Below are 20,311 nucleotides of genomic sequence, written 5' to 3'. Positions count from 1 at the left end.
AACTGGCCCCAACACTGAGCCCTGGGAAAGAAAAAGGACTTCCACAAACAGAAATGTTTTGCTGAAATAATTTTGTCAGTATAAATGAGCCAGTAAAACATTTTGATTAAATTGAGTTTTTCATGGCTTCATTGAGGATTTAATAATTCAGCTATATGAATTCACTTTTATGACCCTGCACAGGGGCCCTCACACTCACATGTTATTTATAATACAGTCAGTCCACTAAAAGATGGGTATATCTACTTGATCTCAGTGACATCCTGAATGTTTTTGCTCGCTTTAATAAGGACTAAACTTTTCTAAATTAACAACTGTTTAGTATTCTTTCTGAATTCTGCTTTATGTAAGAACTGTATTTAATTAAAAACAAAAAAACCTGAAAATAATCTAGTCTTTCTTTTCCCCACACATTAGGGGAAAAAAATTCTGGATGAATATATATTTGCTCCAGACTTTGTTCTTTAGAAAAGTTTTGTTTTGGGGTCTCAATCTTGGAATAAAGGTGAATTTGGTAGTGAAACGATTATTTTAAATATATTACTCCTAACATCTGCAAATGTTGGCTAGCAGAGACATGCTTAAGAATGTGGCCAATCTTCTCCACCCACACGCCTTCAGGAAACTCAGCTTGATTTAAGCAGCTGCTGCAGTTTTTGGTCATGATATTCTAAGTACATTTTGTTTCTTATTATGCCTGAGGATTTCTTCATGGAATAAGGTAGCACAGTTGTCTGAAAGAAGTATGAAATGGTATATAAAATCATCAACCATGACCATTCTAAAATTTCTGGAAAGTTCCAAAATTTCATGTGTGTAGTATATTTGAAATTAGCTCTTCTGTTGTGGAAATTGTTCATCAGAGAAACACAGGATGCCATAGACCATCCTGACCATACCGAAGTTCAGAGATGACCACAGAGCACCCTTGGTTCCTGTGCCTGTGAGGGTTTATACGCTTGCTTATCCTTAAAAACCTGACAGTTCTTTTTGAATGTGTATCATCCTTATCTTAAGCATGTCTGTGATGCAGATAAACTTCACAAAGGCTAATATTAAGACTAGAAACTATTCAACATTGGTTTCTTTTGAAATGTATGGAGAGATGTGTAGTCATCAAGAGGAGGATGAAGAACACTAACTTAGTTTTCTCCTCCTTTTTCCCAAAAGGATCTTTCTCTTTCTTATCTTTAGAAGGAGCCAATATTCACTGGCTTTAAGGGCTTAAAATTAGTGTTTGTGATTTCCCTCCTTCTGCCTAAAATCTTTGATGGGTTTGGACCCAGGAGATTCTCAGGAGTATGACAGTTCCATATGCCCAGTGGAAAGGCTGGGAGATCCCTCACAATGCCTAAATAACTCAGTGAAACTTTTCACAGTCCTCTGTTCTTGACTGTTACTGTAATAAAAGCAATGTATTCTTATAGAGATTGGAGTACTCCATTTTTTTCTGAGCGTTTCTATTTTTGAGCCTTGCAGCGCAGTTAGCACAATATAAATGTTAATGTAGTGACAGTATCTGCTTTTTGCACCTCTATCATTTTGAAATCATGCTTTTTCTGTCATGCTAGTCTTAGATCAGAAAAAAGAACCTTGGAATTGTGGGTTATACAGTGGTAAAAGAATATGTGAAGATTCTGATTGTTACAAATATCTTTGTACTGACTATCACAGCATTGACACTCCTAGATGTAGGGCTTGGTAGCATAAAGATGTTCATGAAGCTGCAGAATTCCAGCGAGTATTCTTTGCCAGAAGCAGAGCAGGAAGCCTGAGTGTTACAGGGAGTAGGGTAATAGCATTCTTTTTATCTTTGTGTTAGGAAATACTCTCTGTGGCTTGCCTTACACATTTATCACAAATGAGGATGGAGATGTGAGGTTTGACTTGGAGAGGACGGAAGTCATCATTTTCTTCACTTACTTTCCTCCGAAAAGGAGATTTCTACTATTTACATCCTTTTATTTAAAAACAAAACCAAAAAAAAGCGACAGCCATGTGCTGCAAAAAAATCATAGCCATGGTGGAAGGTATACCATGCAATCACATGGCTCAGTCATCACTGACTTTAGCTATGTGGTGGCCTGTGGTAGTTAGATCATCCTTTCATGAGTCTATGGATTCTTTTAAAAATTACCTGTAAACAGATAATACTGAAAAGAAAAAATACTCTTCATTCATCCTATCACAGTATTGGTAAAGTAAGTTAAATCTGCCTGTTCCTTTAGAAAAATTACTTTATCACAAAGTGAAGTGATTGTTGCCATTTTTTTCACTGGACTTACAAATTCTTGTATATAAACTATTGGTATATGCATAAGAGTTTTAGGCACAATTTTACTAATGCTTAGCAGTCCTGCTGTAGCATAGTGCTACTGGGACTTGTGACTCTGCAGAGTGAAAACAAAGCTAAACCATTCTAAGCTCTTTCATGTTTCTGAAAAACAATTTCCACTAATATTTTATTCCTATATGCAGGGCAGTGGTGGGAGTAGACATTGTTGATGTGTTGTAAAGTTGATTATTTTTAAATGACTGTTGGGAAAATACCTGTTTGAGAGTTTTTCTTCTTATTGATTTTGTCTTGGAATACAAGTAGATTCCTGTCTCTTTTTTTTTTCTGTTTAAGGAAGAGAGATAATTTGCACTGGCAGGTCATTAGTTGGCAGCTGTACACAGTTGTGTAACTCTTTCATAAAATTTGCGTGTTTCAACGTCCTTACTTTTCAGAGGTGCTAGTCACGAATTAATTTTGTGTAGGTAAGCTGACAAGAGGGTTGTTAAGACAAGTCAGAGTTGATTCTAACAGCTTCATATTTGAAGATAAACTTAAATAGAATATGTCCTTTTTAACAAGGGCTGTAAGCTAATACCTTTTTTTAAGTGTTCACTTTTAGATGAGGGGAGATAGAATTAGAATGTGTACAGCGTTATTTTCAATTTAGGACAAAATGGCAAGTTTCTGAATTAAACAGTTATGCTGTCGTCAGTTTGAGGGAAGACCCTCACAGGACTGATCAATGTTCTGTTACAACCAGTATCTTGTCTCTTAATATTAGTTGCTTTTAGAAATGACCATTCAAGAATCTTTGTAATGGCATAACTAGATATAGAAATACTGTTTTATTTGTTGCCATTGGTGGATTTGTTCTGAGATGGAAGATGTATGTGCTCAAATTTTATGCCATGTGATAACTTTCAGTGACACATGTAATCTTTTGGGGTTTTTTTTAATCCCTGTAAGTTTTAAGATACAGTGGTGCCTTATAGCACTGAACCTTATAGCACTGATTTTCTTCAAGTGTGTGTAAGAAAGCTATCTCTACAGAAAAAGCTCGAGTGCACTGACTATAAGCTAAAAGGGCTTACCATTCTGACTGCATGTAAATGTGCTGAGATACTTGGTGAAAGAAAATTATTTTAAAACCATGCTACATCAATATAAGAATACTGTTGTATAAGGTAACTATTTTTGGAAAGTCCTTCACACTAAAATCTGGGATGTTCCTTTTTCACTTTGATGGTGTTCTAAAGAACAACTCTGTTCAGAGCCTTCTAACGCTTGGTATGTTTCTTACACCATGTTGTAAATTCAATTATTCTATACTGTCATTTCAGCAAACCTGCGATCTTGAAAATGTAAAGCCTGAAACAAAGCGGTATCTAGAGAAATCAGTTCAAGTGGGAAAAAGAAACGGACTCCATCTTCCTAAAGAAGTGCAGAATGTAAATATGGATTAGTAGTTTATAAAGCAAAGGTGACAAACTGTTGAAGGGATGAAATTATGGTTGTATAGCTCTACTAAGCATATATTTGAACTTTGTGTTTTTGGAACTGCTTAATTACTTCTCTAATCTTAACTTAGTTCCAGATCCATCCTTTAAACTTCAGTCATGTGAAGGTTTTTAAATTAATCTGTTAGGCACCTATGGTAGTCAGTGGATAGAGGTGGTATGCATCACCTCCCTTAGCCTTCCAGAGTAAAAGAAGCCTATCTGAAAGAGTTTTCTTATCATAGAATCATCACAGAATCATAGAATGGTTTGGTTGGAAGGGACCTTAGAGATCATCTAATTCCAACACCCCTGCTATGAGCAGGGACAACTTCCACCAGACCAGGTTGCTCAAAGCCCCATCCAACTGCCTTTGAACACTTCCAGTGAGGGGGCATCCACAACTTCTCTGGACAGCCTCTTCCAGTGCCTCATCACCTTCACAGTGAAGAATTTCTTCCTAATATCTAATCTAAATCTACCCTCTTCCAGTTTAAAGCCATTGCCCCTTCTCCTATCACTCCATGCCCTTGTAAAGAGTCCCTCCCCAGCTTTCTTGTAAGCCCCTTTTAGGTGCTGGCAGGCTGCTCTAAAGTCTCCCTGAAGTCTTCTGTTCTCCAGGCTGAACAACCCCCAACTCAGCCTTTCCTCACAGGAGAGGTGCTCCAGCCCTCTGGTCATCTTCGTGGCCTCCTCTGGACCCAGTCCAACAGGCCCATGTCCTTCTTGTGCTGAGGACCCCAGAGCTGAAGGCAGTACTGCAGGGGGGTCTAACCAGAGTGGAGTAAAGGGGCAGAATCCCCTCCCTCAACCTGCTGGGCATGCTGCTTTTGATGCAGCCCAGGATATATTATATATGTTATATAATCTGATTATGTAGATTCCTAGCCAAGAGACCTCTCAAAAATGTTATTTGTGAGTCCAAGGTTCAGAAGTATGTATAATTATTACAAAGAAACAGCTATTTTAATTTCAATTATTGACCAATGTTGTAAAATGCATCCAAGATTTTCGCATTCTGATTAAAACGCTTGACGTAGCTTAAAGGGAGCACAAGCAGTGCTGAGAATTTTGGCTCCATTAAGGGAGGATTTACCCAAATATATAAAAGCACTTGTCACTTCTGAAAATCATGAAGTAAATTGTCAACATCTGAGATGCTGACATAATTCTCTTTAAATTCGGAGTGATGTTGTATACCAATCTGGATTTATGACTCTTTCAATAGGTTACATGCATTTTTATTCCCTTGATTTTCATACATTTTAGTGGATATTTTTACACTTAAAATTCTAATTTAGACTTTTCAAATAGAAGAAAATAATTGAATGTGAGCACATAATGCTGTTCAGAGGACACGTTTATGTGTTCAGTCCCCTCTGAGTTGGGAGTACATTTGAAATGTTGTCAGAGCGATAGCCCCAGCCCAGGGTTCACTGGCAACAGTACTGCTCAGGACCAAATGAAAGATGAAAGGGAGGCTGAGGGAGAATGAAGTATGACACTACCTGCAGTGTGATACTTGCTCAGTGCCGATACTCACTGTCGGCTAGTAGAGAGCCTAGTTGGAAAAAGTTAAATACTGTTCATGTGCAGGGTAGTAGTTGCCAAATTTGATTTTTGTTTTTCTCCTAAGTTCAGTTTATACCCGATACAGGAAATAAAGACAATGAAGAAAAAATTGAGTGAGCTGTGTATAGACTTTAACAAAAACCTGAATGAGGAAAACACATTTCTTCTATTTTCTAAGGAAGAACTTGGTGAGTCGTATCCTTGCTCTTTCCATTTCTTCAACCTTCCAGTTTTACAGGAGCGATCATTTCTGGCCCAGTGAATGACAGTTAGGCAAAGTGAACTTCTGACTGTTTTCCAGTCTTCTCTGTTTCGTTTTTAATCCTTCCTCAAAGTCGGTTTAGCATTACCCTTTGCAGGTGTTCATGATCTCTTCATAGTTAAGTGCTTCCTGAAGTGTTTGCCTTGCATCAAGTTAGCCTATCTGTCCTACTTTTTTTTTTTTTCATATCTTTACTCTTCTCTGCTTCTTTTCTCAGTTCTCCACCATCAGGCAATCTCCTTGGTTTTATTCATTGCAATTACTGTCCTGCAATATATTTTAGCTACTTGAGTCATTTAAACTGATGTAGAGATTTAATGTGACAGAGAATTTGGGGATTCATTGTCTGAAGAGCATGGCATAAAATGTGCTTTAATAACACCAGAGGGTTTTTTTATGTCATATTCTGTTTTTATCTTGTAGCCTTACATATACTTCTCTTTTACTTACAAGGGTTTCCAATTTTTATTTTGCTTGATTGTGATTTGAAAAAGTTTTAGCAAATAGTTGTAAAAAGAGGGATGTTATTTTCATGGAAATTTCTGATGTCAAATTAGAATGCAACAAAACAAATGTAACAATCTCACAAAAACATATGGGAGTAGGTAATTCTGGTAAACATTGTTTATTAAATTGTGTTCTATAGAAGGTCTTCCTGATGACTTTATTAAGAATTTAGAGAAGACTGAGGAAGACAAATATAAAATTACTTTAAAGTATCCCCACTATTTTCCTGTCATGAAGAAGTGCTGCATTTCAGAAACCAGAAGAAAAATGGAATCTGCCTTTAACTCGAGATGCAAAGAGGTATGTTGTATATTGATGGTTCTACAGAGTAATGACAGAGTTGAAAAAGGGAGCAAGACATTCAAATGTTAGATTTCAGTTCTACGTATTGTCTAGTACTATGAAATAAAAACTTAGTCAGTGTGATCTTTAACAGTTCTTTGCTCTAGCTGCTTCTGATGTCTAAAGACCTGAGAAGTTGATCTGCCTCTGTGTGTGTACATATCTTAAAGTTTCAGTGGTCTTGTAAATAGAAGTAGGATTTTGATCTTTTGCCAGATTTCCCTATAGTGTTCTGCAGCTTCTTATTGGCACATTCCTCCCAGAGAAGGACATCTGATTGTAGCTTCTGTAGTGCTTTGGGGTTCTTCAGAATGAGAGGGGTTATTTAAGCGCATGTTTTAATTATGAAATATGGGTGATTAGATGTGACACATTGCATATTGATGAGAATTTTAATTAGATGTTAAAAAAACCCAGATTTTTGTAAAAGATAAATTTAATTATCTGAAAATAGCTGGAAACATGCGTTATAAAAAGAAGAAATAATTTCATAAATAATTTGTTTGATACTGATGAGACCAGGCAACTAGGCAGGTACAAAAATAATGAAAAGGGTAGAAAGGATGGAAGAAGAATCATTCAGGCAGCTGTACCAACCATTCATTAGAAAACAATGGCAGAGTTGAGCTTTTGTACTTGAAGTGCTGGGAAATGTGAAGAGTACAAGATAAGATAAAATGGCACCAAGAACTGAACACTTTGCAGGTCAGCACACTTAAAGGGATTTGCTGTTAAAACTGTGGGACAATCTTAGAACCTAGTGCTTGAAAAAAAGATTTTCCCTCAGAAATCTCACTTTTCTAGAACTGGAGGTTAATGTTTTTGGCTTCTCAAGGATCCTCCACCACATTTAGGTCAGGGCCTGGGGTTTTTGTGTTGCAGATCTCTTTCTCTGACTGCTGTTGTCAGAGTAGCAAAATAGGAAAATTTGCAAACAAACTTTGAATGTTGGCATAATAGCTTTGCAGTCTGTCTTCACCACTAACAAGCAGTTAAGCCTGCTGTCAGCCATTTTCCTGTTATCTTTGACATTTTAGTGATTGATAAAGGAAATAAACTCTTTGCCACAGTCAAATATTTGTTTTTATTCTAAAATGAAATTGTATGTATTTTGATTAATTAAAACAGATAAATTATAATAGAGTAATGACTCAGATTGACTAGAAAACTAGTACCTGCAATCAAATGCCGTGACAAGTAAAAAGTAACAAGAATCTAGCTAAATTTACATTATTCTATATTTATATCTTAAAGCATTTCATTTTAAATGTTTGCTGTTTCTTATGATTACAGATATTACTCGGATAATTGTTTCGATAACATGCGTTTTCTGGTTTCACTTTAAAAATTTGCCTCTTTTCTTTTTTAGGAGAACACAAAAATTCTTCAGCAGTTGCTTCCACTAAGGGCAAAAGTAGCAGAGCTTCTTGGTTATAATACACATGCCAACTTTGTCCTGGAGATAAACACTGCAAAGAGCACAGATAATGTAACAGCCTTCTTAGGTTTGTTCTTATTTATAAACAATACTTTTATATTTGGTGTGGCAACATGACTCCTTAGCCAAGATAAATTTAAATACATAATTAGGTCACATTGCCCACAATATTTAGATAGAAAAAGAACTCTATTGCCTCTGTTCTGGCATATATTTTCTTTTAGACCATAGCTGTACAAATGTGATTGCTCCAACAAGGAAGCACAAGACAAAAATCTGAAAATAACTCCTTTGTGGCAGCCAATATAGGCAAGTGATTATGTCTTTCTCTGCCCCAAAATGCAGTTATCGTAATTTAGAACCAGAATAACATGTGCAGCCTAAGCAATTTTACCATTTGAAGAAACTGTGTCACAGTTGCAGCTTTTCATTCCCTTAGGTTAGCTACAATTTTTTGTGTGTCTGTAGCCTCAATGTCTCTTTCTGATACAACTGCATTAAGTATAATGAAAGATTACAGTATTTGATGATGCAACTTCCATGAGCTGAATTAAAAAATTAAATATAGAATCATAGATTAAATCTGGAATTCAAAAGCCCTCTAATGGAATTTGATCTGAAAACATAGATATCTTGAAAATTTTAAACTGAGCAGTTTATGAATTTATAGTCATCCTGTTGACCTTCTGTTTATGGGAATTTCAGTAAGCTTAAATATTTTATATTCAATGTATTGGATTCATAGTGCTATGACCCTTTCTTGTCCAAGAAAAGCTATATTGGAAAAAATCAGGATCATAGAGATTAATATTCAGTGGCTTTGGTAGTCTAGAAGCTAGCCATCATATAGGCAAGAACTCTTTAGTCTCTTGTTCTTTTGTAGGACTTTAGCTAGAAGTTGGTCATAATTGATTTTGAAAAGTCGTAGAAGAAAAAGTAGTGCTTGAATTTTGTGTTGCACTTTCAGTAACTAATAGTAGTTGTAGTCTTTGGCTGTTTCTGCAGAAACACATCAAGAGAACTGAGATTACATGAAGTAAAATCAAAGACTTCAAGCAAAAGTGTCTGGTGTTAATTTCCATTTCTGATGTCTTTGAAAAGGTCTAAATTTACCAAACCCCTTCACAGTACTTGTAGGCCTATGTGGACTCCTGTATTATTTATAGCATACCTGCAATTAAAACTCATTAAGACAAGAAAGCAGACAGTTTACTTGCTGTTAGTCAACAAATAGAAAACCCTAGCATCCACTCTTGGGGCATGTGCTTAAGGTTATGAGTGTATTTTATAGGACTACACATCATAGCAAGAAACACAGAAGTTGATTCCAAAGCTATCTTTGTTTCAGATGATCTGAGTAAGAAGCTAAAGCCATTGGTTGAGGAAGAAAGAGAATTCATTCTAGATTTGAAGAGAAAAGAGTGTAAAGAAAGAAACTTTGATTATGATGGAAGAATCAATGCATGGGATCTTCATTATTATATGAACAAAACAGAAGAGCTGAAGTACTCCATAGATCAAGAAAAGCTGAAGGAATACTTCCCAATTGAGTCTGTTACAGAAGGCTTACTGAATATTTACCAGAAGTTGCTGGGACTTGTATTTGAGCAAGTAGAAAGTGCTCCTGTTTGGCATGACAGCGTTACTCTTTATACAGTAAAGGATAATTCAACAGGAGAAATGTTAGGACAGTTCTATTTGGACCTTTACCCTAGGTAATAATGACTGAGTGTTTTACTTAGATGTTTAAGATGGAATTGGTCTTAGTGGGTTGCTGGTGTTTTTGAAATTAAATGCGTTTGGAAGTAAACATTTGTCCCACTGACAAGGCTATTACTGTGTTCATTAAGTTGTCCTTTGGACTGTTTACAGATTGTTTGCACTTTTTCTTTTTTTGCAGTACTACTGCATTTCTTGTTTATATTGACTTTATAAAGCATTACTACTTTTCTGTAGTATTGCTGTCTAGTCAGTTGTCAATAATTTTTTGCTTCTATGAACTTTTCCCTTCCTAATTGTAATACTGTGTTTTACTTCTCATTATGTTGAACTATTACTCCACTCTGTTCAGATGCATTACATTCCTATCTGCCAAGTGTTCCTAGTTTCTCGCAGTTCCTCTTTTATATGTGTATTTTGTACCCTGTTATCCAGACTGCTAAAGAAAATATCAAATAGATCAGTACCAAGAATAGATTCCTGTTGAGCACACCTTAAAATGTGCTTCCAGGCTGATTTCTGTAGATCTCCAGCTCTCTTTGTAGCTATTTACAGCATCATCTGTGTTCTGTCGGAGATTAGGAGACTAGACTGATTTGACAGGATTCATTCTTAGCTAGTCTTTTTTGACTGTTTCTCACTGGTTTTTAGCGGCTTTTTGACTATTCTTTAGCAATTTATAAATTGGGTGATACTCTTTTTTTAAAAATAAATTGATTTCAGGCTTCTCTGGGTTAAGAAAATTAAGCTAGTTGATATGATAGTACATAAATTGTTCTTTTTAAGATAGACATGTTATCTCCTTCACCTGTTTGCCTGCTCCCCAATTTCTGCATATCATATTAATTGCTGAAGCTATTTGTTAGTAAGACTCTTCTGACTTAACTACCCAGTTAACTACTCAGGTTTAGGGCAAAAAATTTCAAAATCATTTTTCTTTAAACTTTTGGATCACGTTGAAAATGCAGTAAACTGTATTCTTTTGTTTCCTGTAATGAAAGAAAAAAATACTGCTTCAGAAGTCCTAGTCCTTCCTGTTACAGTAGCAGTTTAAAATAGAATTGACATCTACAGTATATATACTTTCAGTATTTGAGTAAAAATCAGATTCTTGTAAATGATGCTGTGAATCTTAAACTGATGCAATTTAAGTACTGGGTTTTTTCCCTCTTGTGCTTTTAACAGGATCTTAAACTCAGTGAGTCTTAGAAGTCATGAAAAAATGTAATTTCTTTGTGTAAAGCTTTAAAGAGACACTGACTGATTGTCCCTATTCTTGAGTAGGCTTTGCCATTCTGGTGAGCAGGCTTGTGGTTTGAAGATAGTGTCTGATGTATTTTCTTATACAGAGAGGGAAAGTATGGGCATGCAGCATGCTTTGGTCTTCAACCCGGCTGTCTTCTCTCTGATGGCAGCAGAATGATGTCTGTAGCTGCCCTGGTAACCAACTTCACAAAACCAGCATCAGATCGCCCATCATTGCTGCGACACGATGAAGTAAAGACTTACTTCCATGAATTTGGTCATGTAATGCATCAGATATGTGCACAGGTTAGTGATGTTTCAATTCCAGTGTAAGACTTATTTCTTTCTCCACTGTCTCAAAGCAAGGTATAGGTCTATTTTGATGCTTTTGAATTTTAGTAAAGTACATATGCAGTTTTTTGGTTATTTTTCAAAGTTGCAGGTTGACTTTTTGTTGGTTTTAGTTTCAAATAAAAATTACAGCAATGAATACACCTTCTTATGAAAAACACTTTCATAGGAATATATACTTTTGCATTTGCACCATGCAGGTAGGCACCTGTGACGACTGAATAGAGCCATGTGTAAAGTAAAGAAGGTGCTCAGTGGTGGCTTCTGTAACAGCTGTCAGAGGGCTTTTTATTACTTCTAGTAGTATGCTAGATACTAGAAGCAAAAAAAGTTGCTGTACCTAGGAGTGCAAATAATTTGTGAATCCAGATCACCTCAAGCATGTTGGCATTTAGTGCTCTTGAGATCTATCACTCCTGACATCAAAAGGACAAAACAGATCTTGCCTGAGCTATTGTGTTTTTGCTTTCCCATCTGACAGTCAGAATTCTCACAGTGACCAAAGCTAGTCTGCAGATTTTGCATCAAGGTGTCAATAAAGTTGTAAAATTGCTGGTTTCATTTTTAGTTACATCTAAAATTGATCCTGCCAGATGATATTATTGGCGTAATGAAAATTTTGTGTTTGAGACAGACAAGTGTCAGTATTCATTCACCAAAAAATTCATATAATTATCTACAAATCCATACTTCATGTAGCACTGCTTTCATCTTCTTTATAAACAACTACCAAATAATAAAATCAGAGAAATATGACACACATTAGATTTTAATTCTTGACCTTGATCTTAGAGACTAGGACTGCAGAATAAAAAACCAAAGTCTTAGAAATCCATATATTAAAACCAGAATTAAACAGGTGATGTTGAAGCAAACTTCAGAACAAGTAGCTAGAGTTGCTTAGATATTTTTGCATCATGTTGAAGGGAAAAATATGATTATTTGATCATCTTCACCCTAAGGCAGGTGTTTCTGAGCTCAAGAATTGAGAAATAAAACCTGTTCTTTCTTTTAAACTACCTAGAAGGTGTTTATAATTGAGACATCTTCAGCCTTGGTACAAAATCAACTGCAATATTTTGATAACCAATGAAGATGTGCCTGGGTGTTGCAGAGCTCCTTCTGGGAAGCCCAAGCCAACAATTCCAATGCTTATGTACTTCACTTGCTGTGGAGTTGCACCCAGGTCAGGGAGGCCTGATTTCCAGTTGTCTCTCCCACCGCTGAAGTAGTTCCTGTATGCATTGCTACTGTGTTTACTGCTATTGTATTTTATGTAAATTGTTATTTGCATGCCTGCAAATAACTTGCTAGTCCAATATAAGAACATTCTGTCCTCTGGGATTTGTGTGTGCAAAGCACTATCTTGTTTCATATGATGATTTGTTTAAGCATGTTAAAACTTGACCTTTAAAGGGTATGCAGGGAGCAGACTGGGTGGGAATCTGTGAGCTGCTGGTGAAGGTCAGCTTTTGGAGACTGATATTCATTGTAACGTACTGGGGGTCTGCTGGAAAGTGAGATACCTTGCCAGGGAGGTGATCTGCTTGTGCTGTTAGGGAAGGGGAGCTATTGAAGTGCCTTGAACCAAATGTCTTAATATTTTTTTTGTTAGTCTGTTGCACTTGCATGTGGGTAAATGAGGATGTTTGGAGGCCAACAAACTCTTGCACTCCTCTTGCCTTTTGCTCTAGCCACTTCTGTCACCATTTCTTCCCAGCTGATGCTTCCTAGCTTTTCTTCATGGCTGCTCTTCAGCAAGAACAGTAAGAAGGGCCAGCCTATTACAACTATGGATTTGAGTAACCCACAAGTGTAAATGAAGGCAATTCCTTTTCCTCCTTTTCTGCTGGTCTTCTGTAGACATGAGAGGAAAATATATGCATGTGATATAGCTGTCAGTTCAGTGTTATGTCCTATATTATACATGGTTTTTTTGGTAATCTTGCAAGAAAGTTCAAAAGCCAGTAGTCCTGTGGGTATCTGTTCCCTGATAGAGGATGGAACCTAAGAATATCTACAGCTCTTAGAGAGGGTGTTTGGGAAACTAAGAATGCTCTTTTTCTTTTAGCACTTGAAATGTTTTGTTAGAACATTGCTGAGAAGGGAAGAACAATACAGTTGGGTTGGCAGGAGGAGGTAGACTTATTACAGGACAAATGTGGAGTGAGACCAAATGATTTCTGTTGGCATTTGAATAACTGTCTTTCAAAAGTGACTGTTCTTTTTTAGAAATATTTTCAGTTTGGAATATATTTTAATGAAGATTTTTAACTGTACAAAACTTTTCTTCAAAATTAGTATCTGAGGGGGCTTTTTAAACATGAAGTGATTTATGATACTAAAGTAAAAAATAAAAAGCTGTAATGTGCTTGGCTTTCAGAAGGAAGATTCTTCTGTCAGAGATTGAGTGGCAGATTTGGAAATCTTTCATGGATAAAGTTCATTTATTTCAGGCTATGTATTACTGGCTTAAAAATTGTGGTATATGTTAACCATATGCCTTATGAATGAAGACAGTTAGGACAAGGCTTAATAGGATAAGTTGGTCAGGTAAAATCTCTGAATCAGTGCGGTAGACTGTAATACAATAAACTATCTGTGTATAATTGGAGTTTATTATTTTACTTTAGAGTAATATAACAAAATTTAAACAATTTACAAATTATATCGTCATAAAACAACACAGAAACATTTGTATTGCTGTCATAACCTAAAAGATAAAATCAATAATATTAAGAAAACTGAAGTATTGTTTCACACCAGTAGAGAATGCAGTAAATAACTAGTGAGTAATCTATTTTGTTGCTTGGTAATAGTCTTATATCTGAATTTTTGCCCTCCTTTCTTTAAAATTCTTTTTAAAAATTATTATTATTGACCTGTTCAGATGATTCCTTTTGCTCTGACTAACACTGAACATTTTGGAATCTGAAAGTTTATATTCTGCTAGAAATCCTGGCTTCTACTTTCATCTAATACAGTGGCTTTTCCTTTTAGACTGATTTTGCTAGGTTTAGTGGAACTAATGTGGAAACAGACTTTGTAGAGGTACCTTCACAAATGTTTGAGAACTGGGTGTGGGAAAAAGAACCACTACAGCAAATGTCGAGACATTATAAAGATGAGAGCCATGTTGGAGACACTCTCCTTGAGAAACTTGCTGCCTCTAGACTGGCTAATACAGGTATCTCTCTGCCCTTTCTCCCTGCAGTATATGTATAAAAATATATAATTAAAAAAAGTAGTGGGAAATATTAAAGACAGTCAATAATAAGCCCATTACATTTCTTCTGTGTGTACACTTATCACTGTCTGGGTTTATTTGTGTGGGTGCCACAATAAATAAAGGCTTTGATGACAGATACCACTATTTGCAGGAACAGTAGCAGCTGTGATTTTCCAGGCTACCCATGTGACTAAAATACCTTTGCATTCCTCTCCATGTGACTTTTTTACCTACCAACTTTGCTTATTTAAAATTGGAGCCAGGGGGAAGGTCCTGGGTTTTCTGTTGTGGGTTTTCTTTTTCTGGTAGCCCAGGGCAGGCACTGTGCATGAATACAGTATCAGATTTTCTGCATGTATGGCCTACATTTGATTTGCATATGATGCTTGACAGACATGAAATTTGTTTGCAAATTTACTGAACATATATAGCATATCCCAGACAGAAGTGTTGTAGCCCTGCATTGCTCAAATAGCCTCTTAACTTCTCAATCCAGAATCTTTAGTCCATGTTCTCTACCTTCCCAGCAGATATATTGCCTTCCCAAAATAAGGCCCCAATTCTCTTATTCTTCCATGTCTTGTACCACCTTACATGTATCTCCAAACTGATACTGTAATCTCCTGTCATTACCTATCATCTCACTGTTATTCTGTCACTGTCACCCCTCTGCCCCTGTAATCAGGACTCCCCCAGTTTCATAGTCTTACCCATTTATGATGCAATTTGTCATTAAGCCACTGCTGTTTATTTCATACTGCTTCCCTAACCTGACCAAGAAGTCCTTGTCCTTCTGGCCTGTACAGGCACTGTAGCTACATAAACATTTTGTCTGAGTAAAGGTTCATATCCTGTAGCTTCTCCAAAAAAGCCTACAGCAGCTGCAGCAGCAGTTCTTGCTGTTCTTTGAAGTGTCTTAGGGTAGATATACTTAACTACCATCTGTGCAAGCCCTGAATGAAATGTTATTCTGGAATTGAAGACAGCTGAAAACATAATTTTAAATACTGACATTTGCTTTTAAAATATCTGCTTTATTTTGGTTTTGATCTGTGAGGAAAATAACATTTGAAAAGATGAAGCTTATAATGGAAATTCCTTTGTTAAGAATATGCCTCTCAACTTTTTGTAACTGAAGCAATTCAGATGGAAATGACATAACTCCAACTTTTTTTCCATGGTCAAAATTCTAATAATTTAGGATGCATGTTGAGGTCTTTGAATGAATGATGCTAAAGAAACTCCAGCTACTTTGATGCTAGTTAATTAAATGTTCTTACCCAATTAGGCCTTTTAACCCTCCGTCAGATTGTTTTGAGCAAAGTTGACCAGGCACTGCATACAAAGCCATCTGTTGACCCAGCAGATGAATATGCTAAATACTGTATGGAAATTCTAGGAATTCCTGCCACCCTAGGTATGTCAATGTGAAGCTTTTATACAGCATGTCCAAATGATTTGATTTAATATGCCTTTATTTCCCAATAATGCTTGGCATACAAAAAAAACAGAGTTGTGGTTTATAAAAGAATCTACCTGATGAAGCTGAAATAATTACTTTGAAACTTTGGATGATCTTAATGATCTCTTCTGAAGGAAGATTAAGGTAAATATAAAACCTAACCTTTTGCAGGTTGTATTTTAGAGTGACGTGATGTAGATACCACTTTAGATGTTCTGTCACATCTGTGTTGGATGTACAACTAGCCTAAAATGGGACATTGTTTCCTTTGTAGTCAACAGAATATGGCCAATATTCAGACCCTTTATGTTAGAATTTTCAAAATAGTTGATATTAATTTATTCTTAAAGTTGAAGTACTGTATACATCAAAATACACATGTATACAATACTGTATACATGCATTTGATTTCAATAAATTAATGTTATTCTACTTTTCAAGGAACAAACATGCCAGCTACTTTTGGACATCTGGCAGGTGGTTATGATGGTCAGTACTATGGGTACCTGTGGAGTGAAGTGTTTTCCATGGACATTTATTATAGCTGCTTTAAGCAAGAAGGAATAATGAATCCAAAGGTAGGTAATGAATATTTTTTACTGAAGACTTCTGTTGCACTTTGTCTGTGAAACCACATTTATTGCAATCATGATCCATAGGTATAATATCTCAAATACTTCTGCTGGGCTTTTTTTCCCTTAATTCTCCAACCTCTTCTGCCTTCAGCAGAAAGAAAGGATAGTTAGTGATGTGGTTAGTGGTCCTGCCAATTCTGGCAACCTTTTTAAATTTTCTGAGATTATAGTGTTAGACTTGTGAGTTGAGATGCTGCAGTTCTATCAAGGGAAAGACCTTTTGGTTTTCCTGATCCTCTTACCTGTCTTCTGGATTCAGCAGCCAGAACTAGTTCTTCCGCTCAGTAAATGTATACAAGAGGGAAGTAAAGGAGAGAGTAGAAAGTGGTTGACTTTCCTGTTCCTCTCCTGGAATTTGCCTTCATTCCTCCCTTTCCTTACCACAGCAACCAGAACTTCTAGAACTGTCCCTCCCTCTAGAGGGTGGAGAAAGTAAAGAGATAAGACTTTGACTTGGACAAAGAGAGGAGTCCAAAGAGGAGATGGGGTAGGGACTAGAAAACTGAGACAGTAGTTAGGCCAATAAAACCCAAAAGAGGTTCTATGAAGAAAAGCAGCAAATGGAATAGAGAGGAGAGGTGACAAAAAGTTTGGAGGTCAAAATTGATTTTTTTTGTTTTAAGTGCCAGGAATTCATGGCAGGTACATGTGAGAATAAGCATACCTGCTTATTCAGTGGGAATGTTGTCACTCATAAATAAGAGCAGGAGAGAAGAAATGGCAAGTTAAATGAAAGAATAACTTTTTAATAAAATGCCATCCATATGGATCTTACAAATAGCATGTGGGAGGGGTCAGACTTGCTGGGGTTTTTAACTGTTAGCAGTTGGGAGAGGTGGATAAGGGTGCTGGTGCCAGACTTGTGGGACTTTTTTTCAGTTCTGTTCTGACACAGGCGCATCCCTCCAGTGTCATCGCAGACCTTTTTTCTATTACCTTTACTCCCTACTCTCAAAACTCTTTTTTGAGTGATTGTACAGTCAAAACCCTAAGCTATAGTTTGCCAGAATTTCTCTGTGACCTTTACTTCTCCTGAGGAATGAAAGAGCCTTTTATTGTGATTTATTTTTTTTTTTGGGGGGGGGGGACGGGGCAGGGAGGGGATTTTCATTTTCTTTGTGTATGGAAGGCTTTGAGAATAAATTAATTATTTGCTATGGTTCAGCTAAAAGGCAACTAGTGCCTCTTTTAATGTGAAGCCTGCTATCCAGGTTAAGAAGTGAGAAAGAAAACTGATTATTTGTGTGTATGTCGATTGCTCTCTAGCATATATGTGCTCACAGACACTGCTTGAATGCTGATAAAACTTGAGGGGTAACTGTGGAGATTCTCCCTCCCTCTTCAGAGCAATGCTGTCTTCTCAAATTGGTTCTTTCTCAACTTGTTTTCCTTATTTGCATTCCATGTAAGTGTAATAGAGTTCCACAGGATGGGAGAAACAATCTTTTATAAACAAATACTAGGTAACAGTATGATTTTTGTAGTTATTCATGTTTCATTATATCTAGATTTAGACTAGTCTTCAGAAGAGCAGGAAAGGAACATGATTATGGTATTATGACTAGGGTTTTTAGAAATCTGGCTTACCTCTTCCTGTTAGAATAAAACCTCTCTTCCTGTTTTAAGTAACAGTTATAGAAACTAGTTTCAGAGACTGAATCTATAAAAATTCTTCAGCAAACAGCTCTAATTTAATTGGTTGTCACACTCCTCATTCTTGCACATTATCTGAAATAATGTCTGGTCTCCCTAGAACTGAGCAATGTGCTGGCTCTGGAGAGACAACAGTAAAGACTCAAGTCTACTCAGATAACACTTTTAAACTACAAGGAAGAATATCTTCATTTGCTGCTGATGTTCAGGAAACTAACACAAATAGTGAAGTACAAGCAATGCTTCAGTGAATATATTTTTTTGCATTTTATTTTTTTCCAGCTGTAATTCAGACAATGCGATTGGTAGTGCAGTTAAGTCATGGAAGTCCATCACTTTAAAAGACCTATGCTTGTTTTTGCAGTACAGCTATCAGGAAGCAGTGTGGTCTTGTAATCTCATAGTTTTGGTGTGTGTGGAAAGTATATATATGTATATACGCTAAAAGGAAGAACATTGTTTTCTTCAATATCAGAAGCATCTGGGACATCTGCATACAAAATAATGTTTTCTCATTGATAGCATGTCTCAGAAGCCCAAAATTCTCCAGATATGTTCTTTAAAATATGACCTCTTGTTAAGAAAGTCCTCATTACTTCCTGTTGTCTCAGAAGCTTTGTTCATTCTTTTTAAAGGAATCAATTCCTTCTTAAGTAATAATGTTTCTTCCTGAAAATAAAACCTGAGTTAAGTCTCTGTTACTTTAAGATACTTTAATAGGGGCATTAGAGGTATTTGTATATATTATATATACTACTATGCATATAATATGTGTATGTATGCCATGTCATTCCTCAATGCTATAGCTATCCATCTCTGAACTATTATTTCTGTTTTCCAAACAGAAATTAAAGAAAGAGAAATCATCAATTAAGAGAGAATGGATATTAGGTTCCCTTTTCCTGCCAGTCAGTCATGGGGATAAATCATTACTGAAGACTGTGTGGAGATTGTGTCTGTGTTATACTTTATAGAATGTCTTCCAGATAAGTTGTGATTGTAGCTTCCAAAACAATGTAAAACCACAAGAAAAAATATTTCTTCAACAGTAGGTTAAATTTTTGCTCTCTTGAGTTCTTTCAGCAGATCTAAATTATGCTTGTGGTATATCCTGGTTTGGTATTAAGAAAATCTGGAAGGAGAGAAGATGTTTAATTATTAGTAGATTTTTAAATACGCAACAAATACAGAACAGAGGCAGTTCGCAAGATAAGAAATAGTAACATTCTGCTTTACCTTTTATCAGGCTGGGATGAAATACAGAAACCTCATTTTGAAGCCCGGAGGATCTTTGGATGGGATGGATATGCTACAAAATTTCTTGGAACGTAAACCAAACCAGAGAGCTTTCCTATTGAGTAAGGGATTATGTGTTCAGTAAAATTATGATTTCTTTGTAATGGCGTGTAAGTATTGAATGAACTGGAAATGTCAGTGTCTTTCACGTCTTAACTATGTATTACTCTAGGGAAATTGGGGCACTTTTTGATGATTTTTTTAAAATTGTATAAATAAAAATGTGATTTTTTTTTTAGAAATTTTATAGGACTACAAAATTCAACACATCAGGGAAAAAAATTCTGAGATGTGCAGAAGCTGAGGAATTTGGATGGTAATTTTTTGGAATTGTTACGAAATAATACTAATCAGTATGGGGATTTGATGCCATGTTTCTCTTTTAATAGGTGCACTTAAACTATGTCTTATGAACAAATTTTAAAACTGGATGGGGAAAAAAAGGACTCTATCAGCAATAAAAGAAACATATTCATTCTTATTCTATATTCTTCTATTTTACTAATGTCTCACCACTGTCTTTGAGAGGAATTATGTTTGATTTCATCAGAGTTTGGGTTCAGTCCAGTTTCCTGACAAATTTCACGGCTGAGAACCTGCCCCAGGCAGCTTTCCAGCAGGGATACCTTCGGACTTCGTTCTGATTAATGTTAAGTTCTTGTATCACTTATAAACTTACAGAGTATAACTAAAAAGAAAAAACCCCTACCGTTTTCTTCTTTTCATTGAGGAAAACCAGCCAAAATCTATGGCCTTGGCAGTTCTCCCACCACATTTTCTTTTTTGTTGATGATCACAAATCAGGTCTTTGTCTTCCAAATTATAT

The 20,311-nt window shown here is 36.1% G+C and overlaps 1 protein-coding gene across 1 annotated transcript; it reads left to right on the top strand.

Annotated features, from left to right (window-relative positions):
* Positions 1–3,618: 3,618 nt before the first annotated feature.
* Positions 3,619–19,804, top strand: NLN (neurolysin (metallopeptidase M3 family); the record flags this gene model as incomplete). The annotated part of the gene is made up of 10 exons (XM_009695046.1): positions 3,619–3,726; positions 5,432–5,534; positions 6,255–6,415; positions 7,827–7,962; positions 9,244–9,610; positions 10,964–11,165; positions 14,211–14,397; positions 15,728–15,856; positions 16,343–16,479; positions 19,436–19,804. Coding segments are annotated over 10 exons (1,665 nt in total), but the record flags the coding sequence as incomplete, so codon positions are not given.
* Positions 19,805–20,311: the final 507 nt, after the last annotated feature.

This window comes from Cariama cristata, unplaced genomic scaffold, assembly GCF_000690535.1.
Source record: "Cariama cristata isolate BGI_N322 unplaced genomic scaffold, ASM69053v1 scaffold5732, whole genome shotgun sequence".
In the NCBI taxonomy this organism is placed as follows: domain Eukaryota; kingdom Metazoa; phylum Chordata; class Aves; order Cariamiformes; family Cariamidae; genus Cariama; species Cariama cristata.
This window is presented reverse-complemented; position numbering and strand designations above follow the sequence as displayed.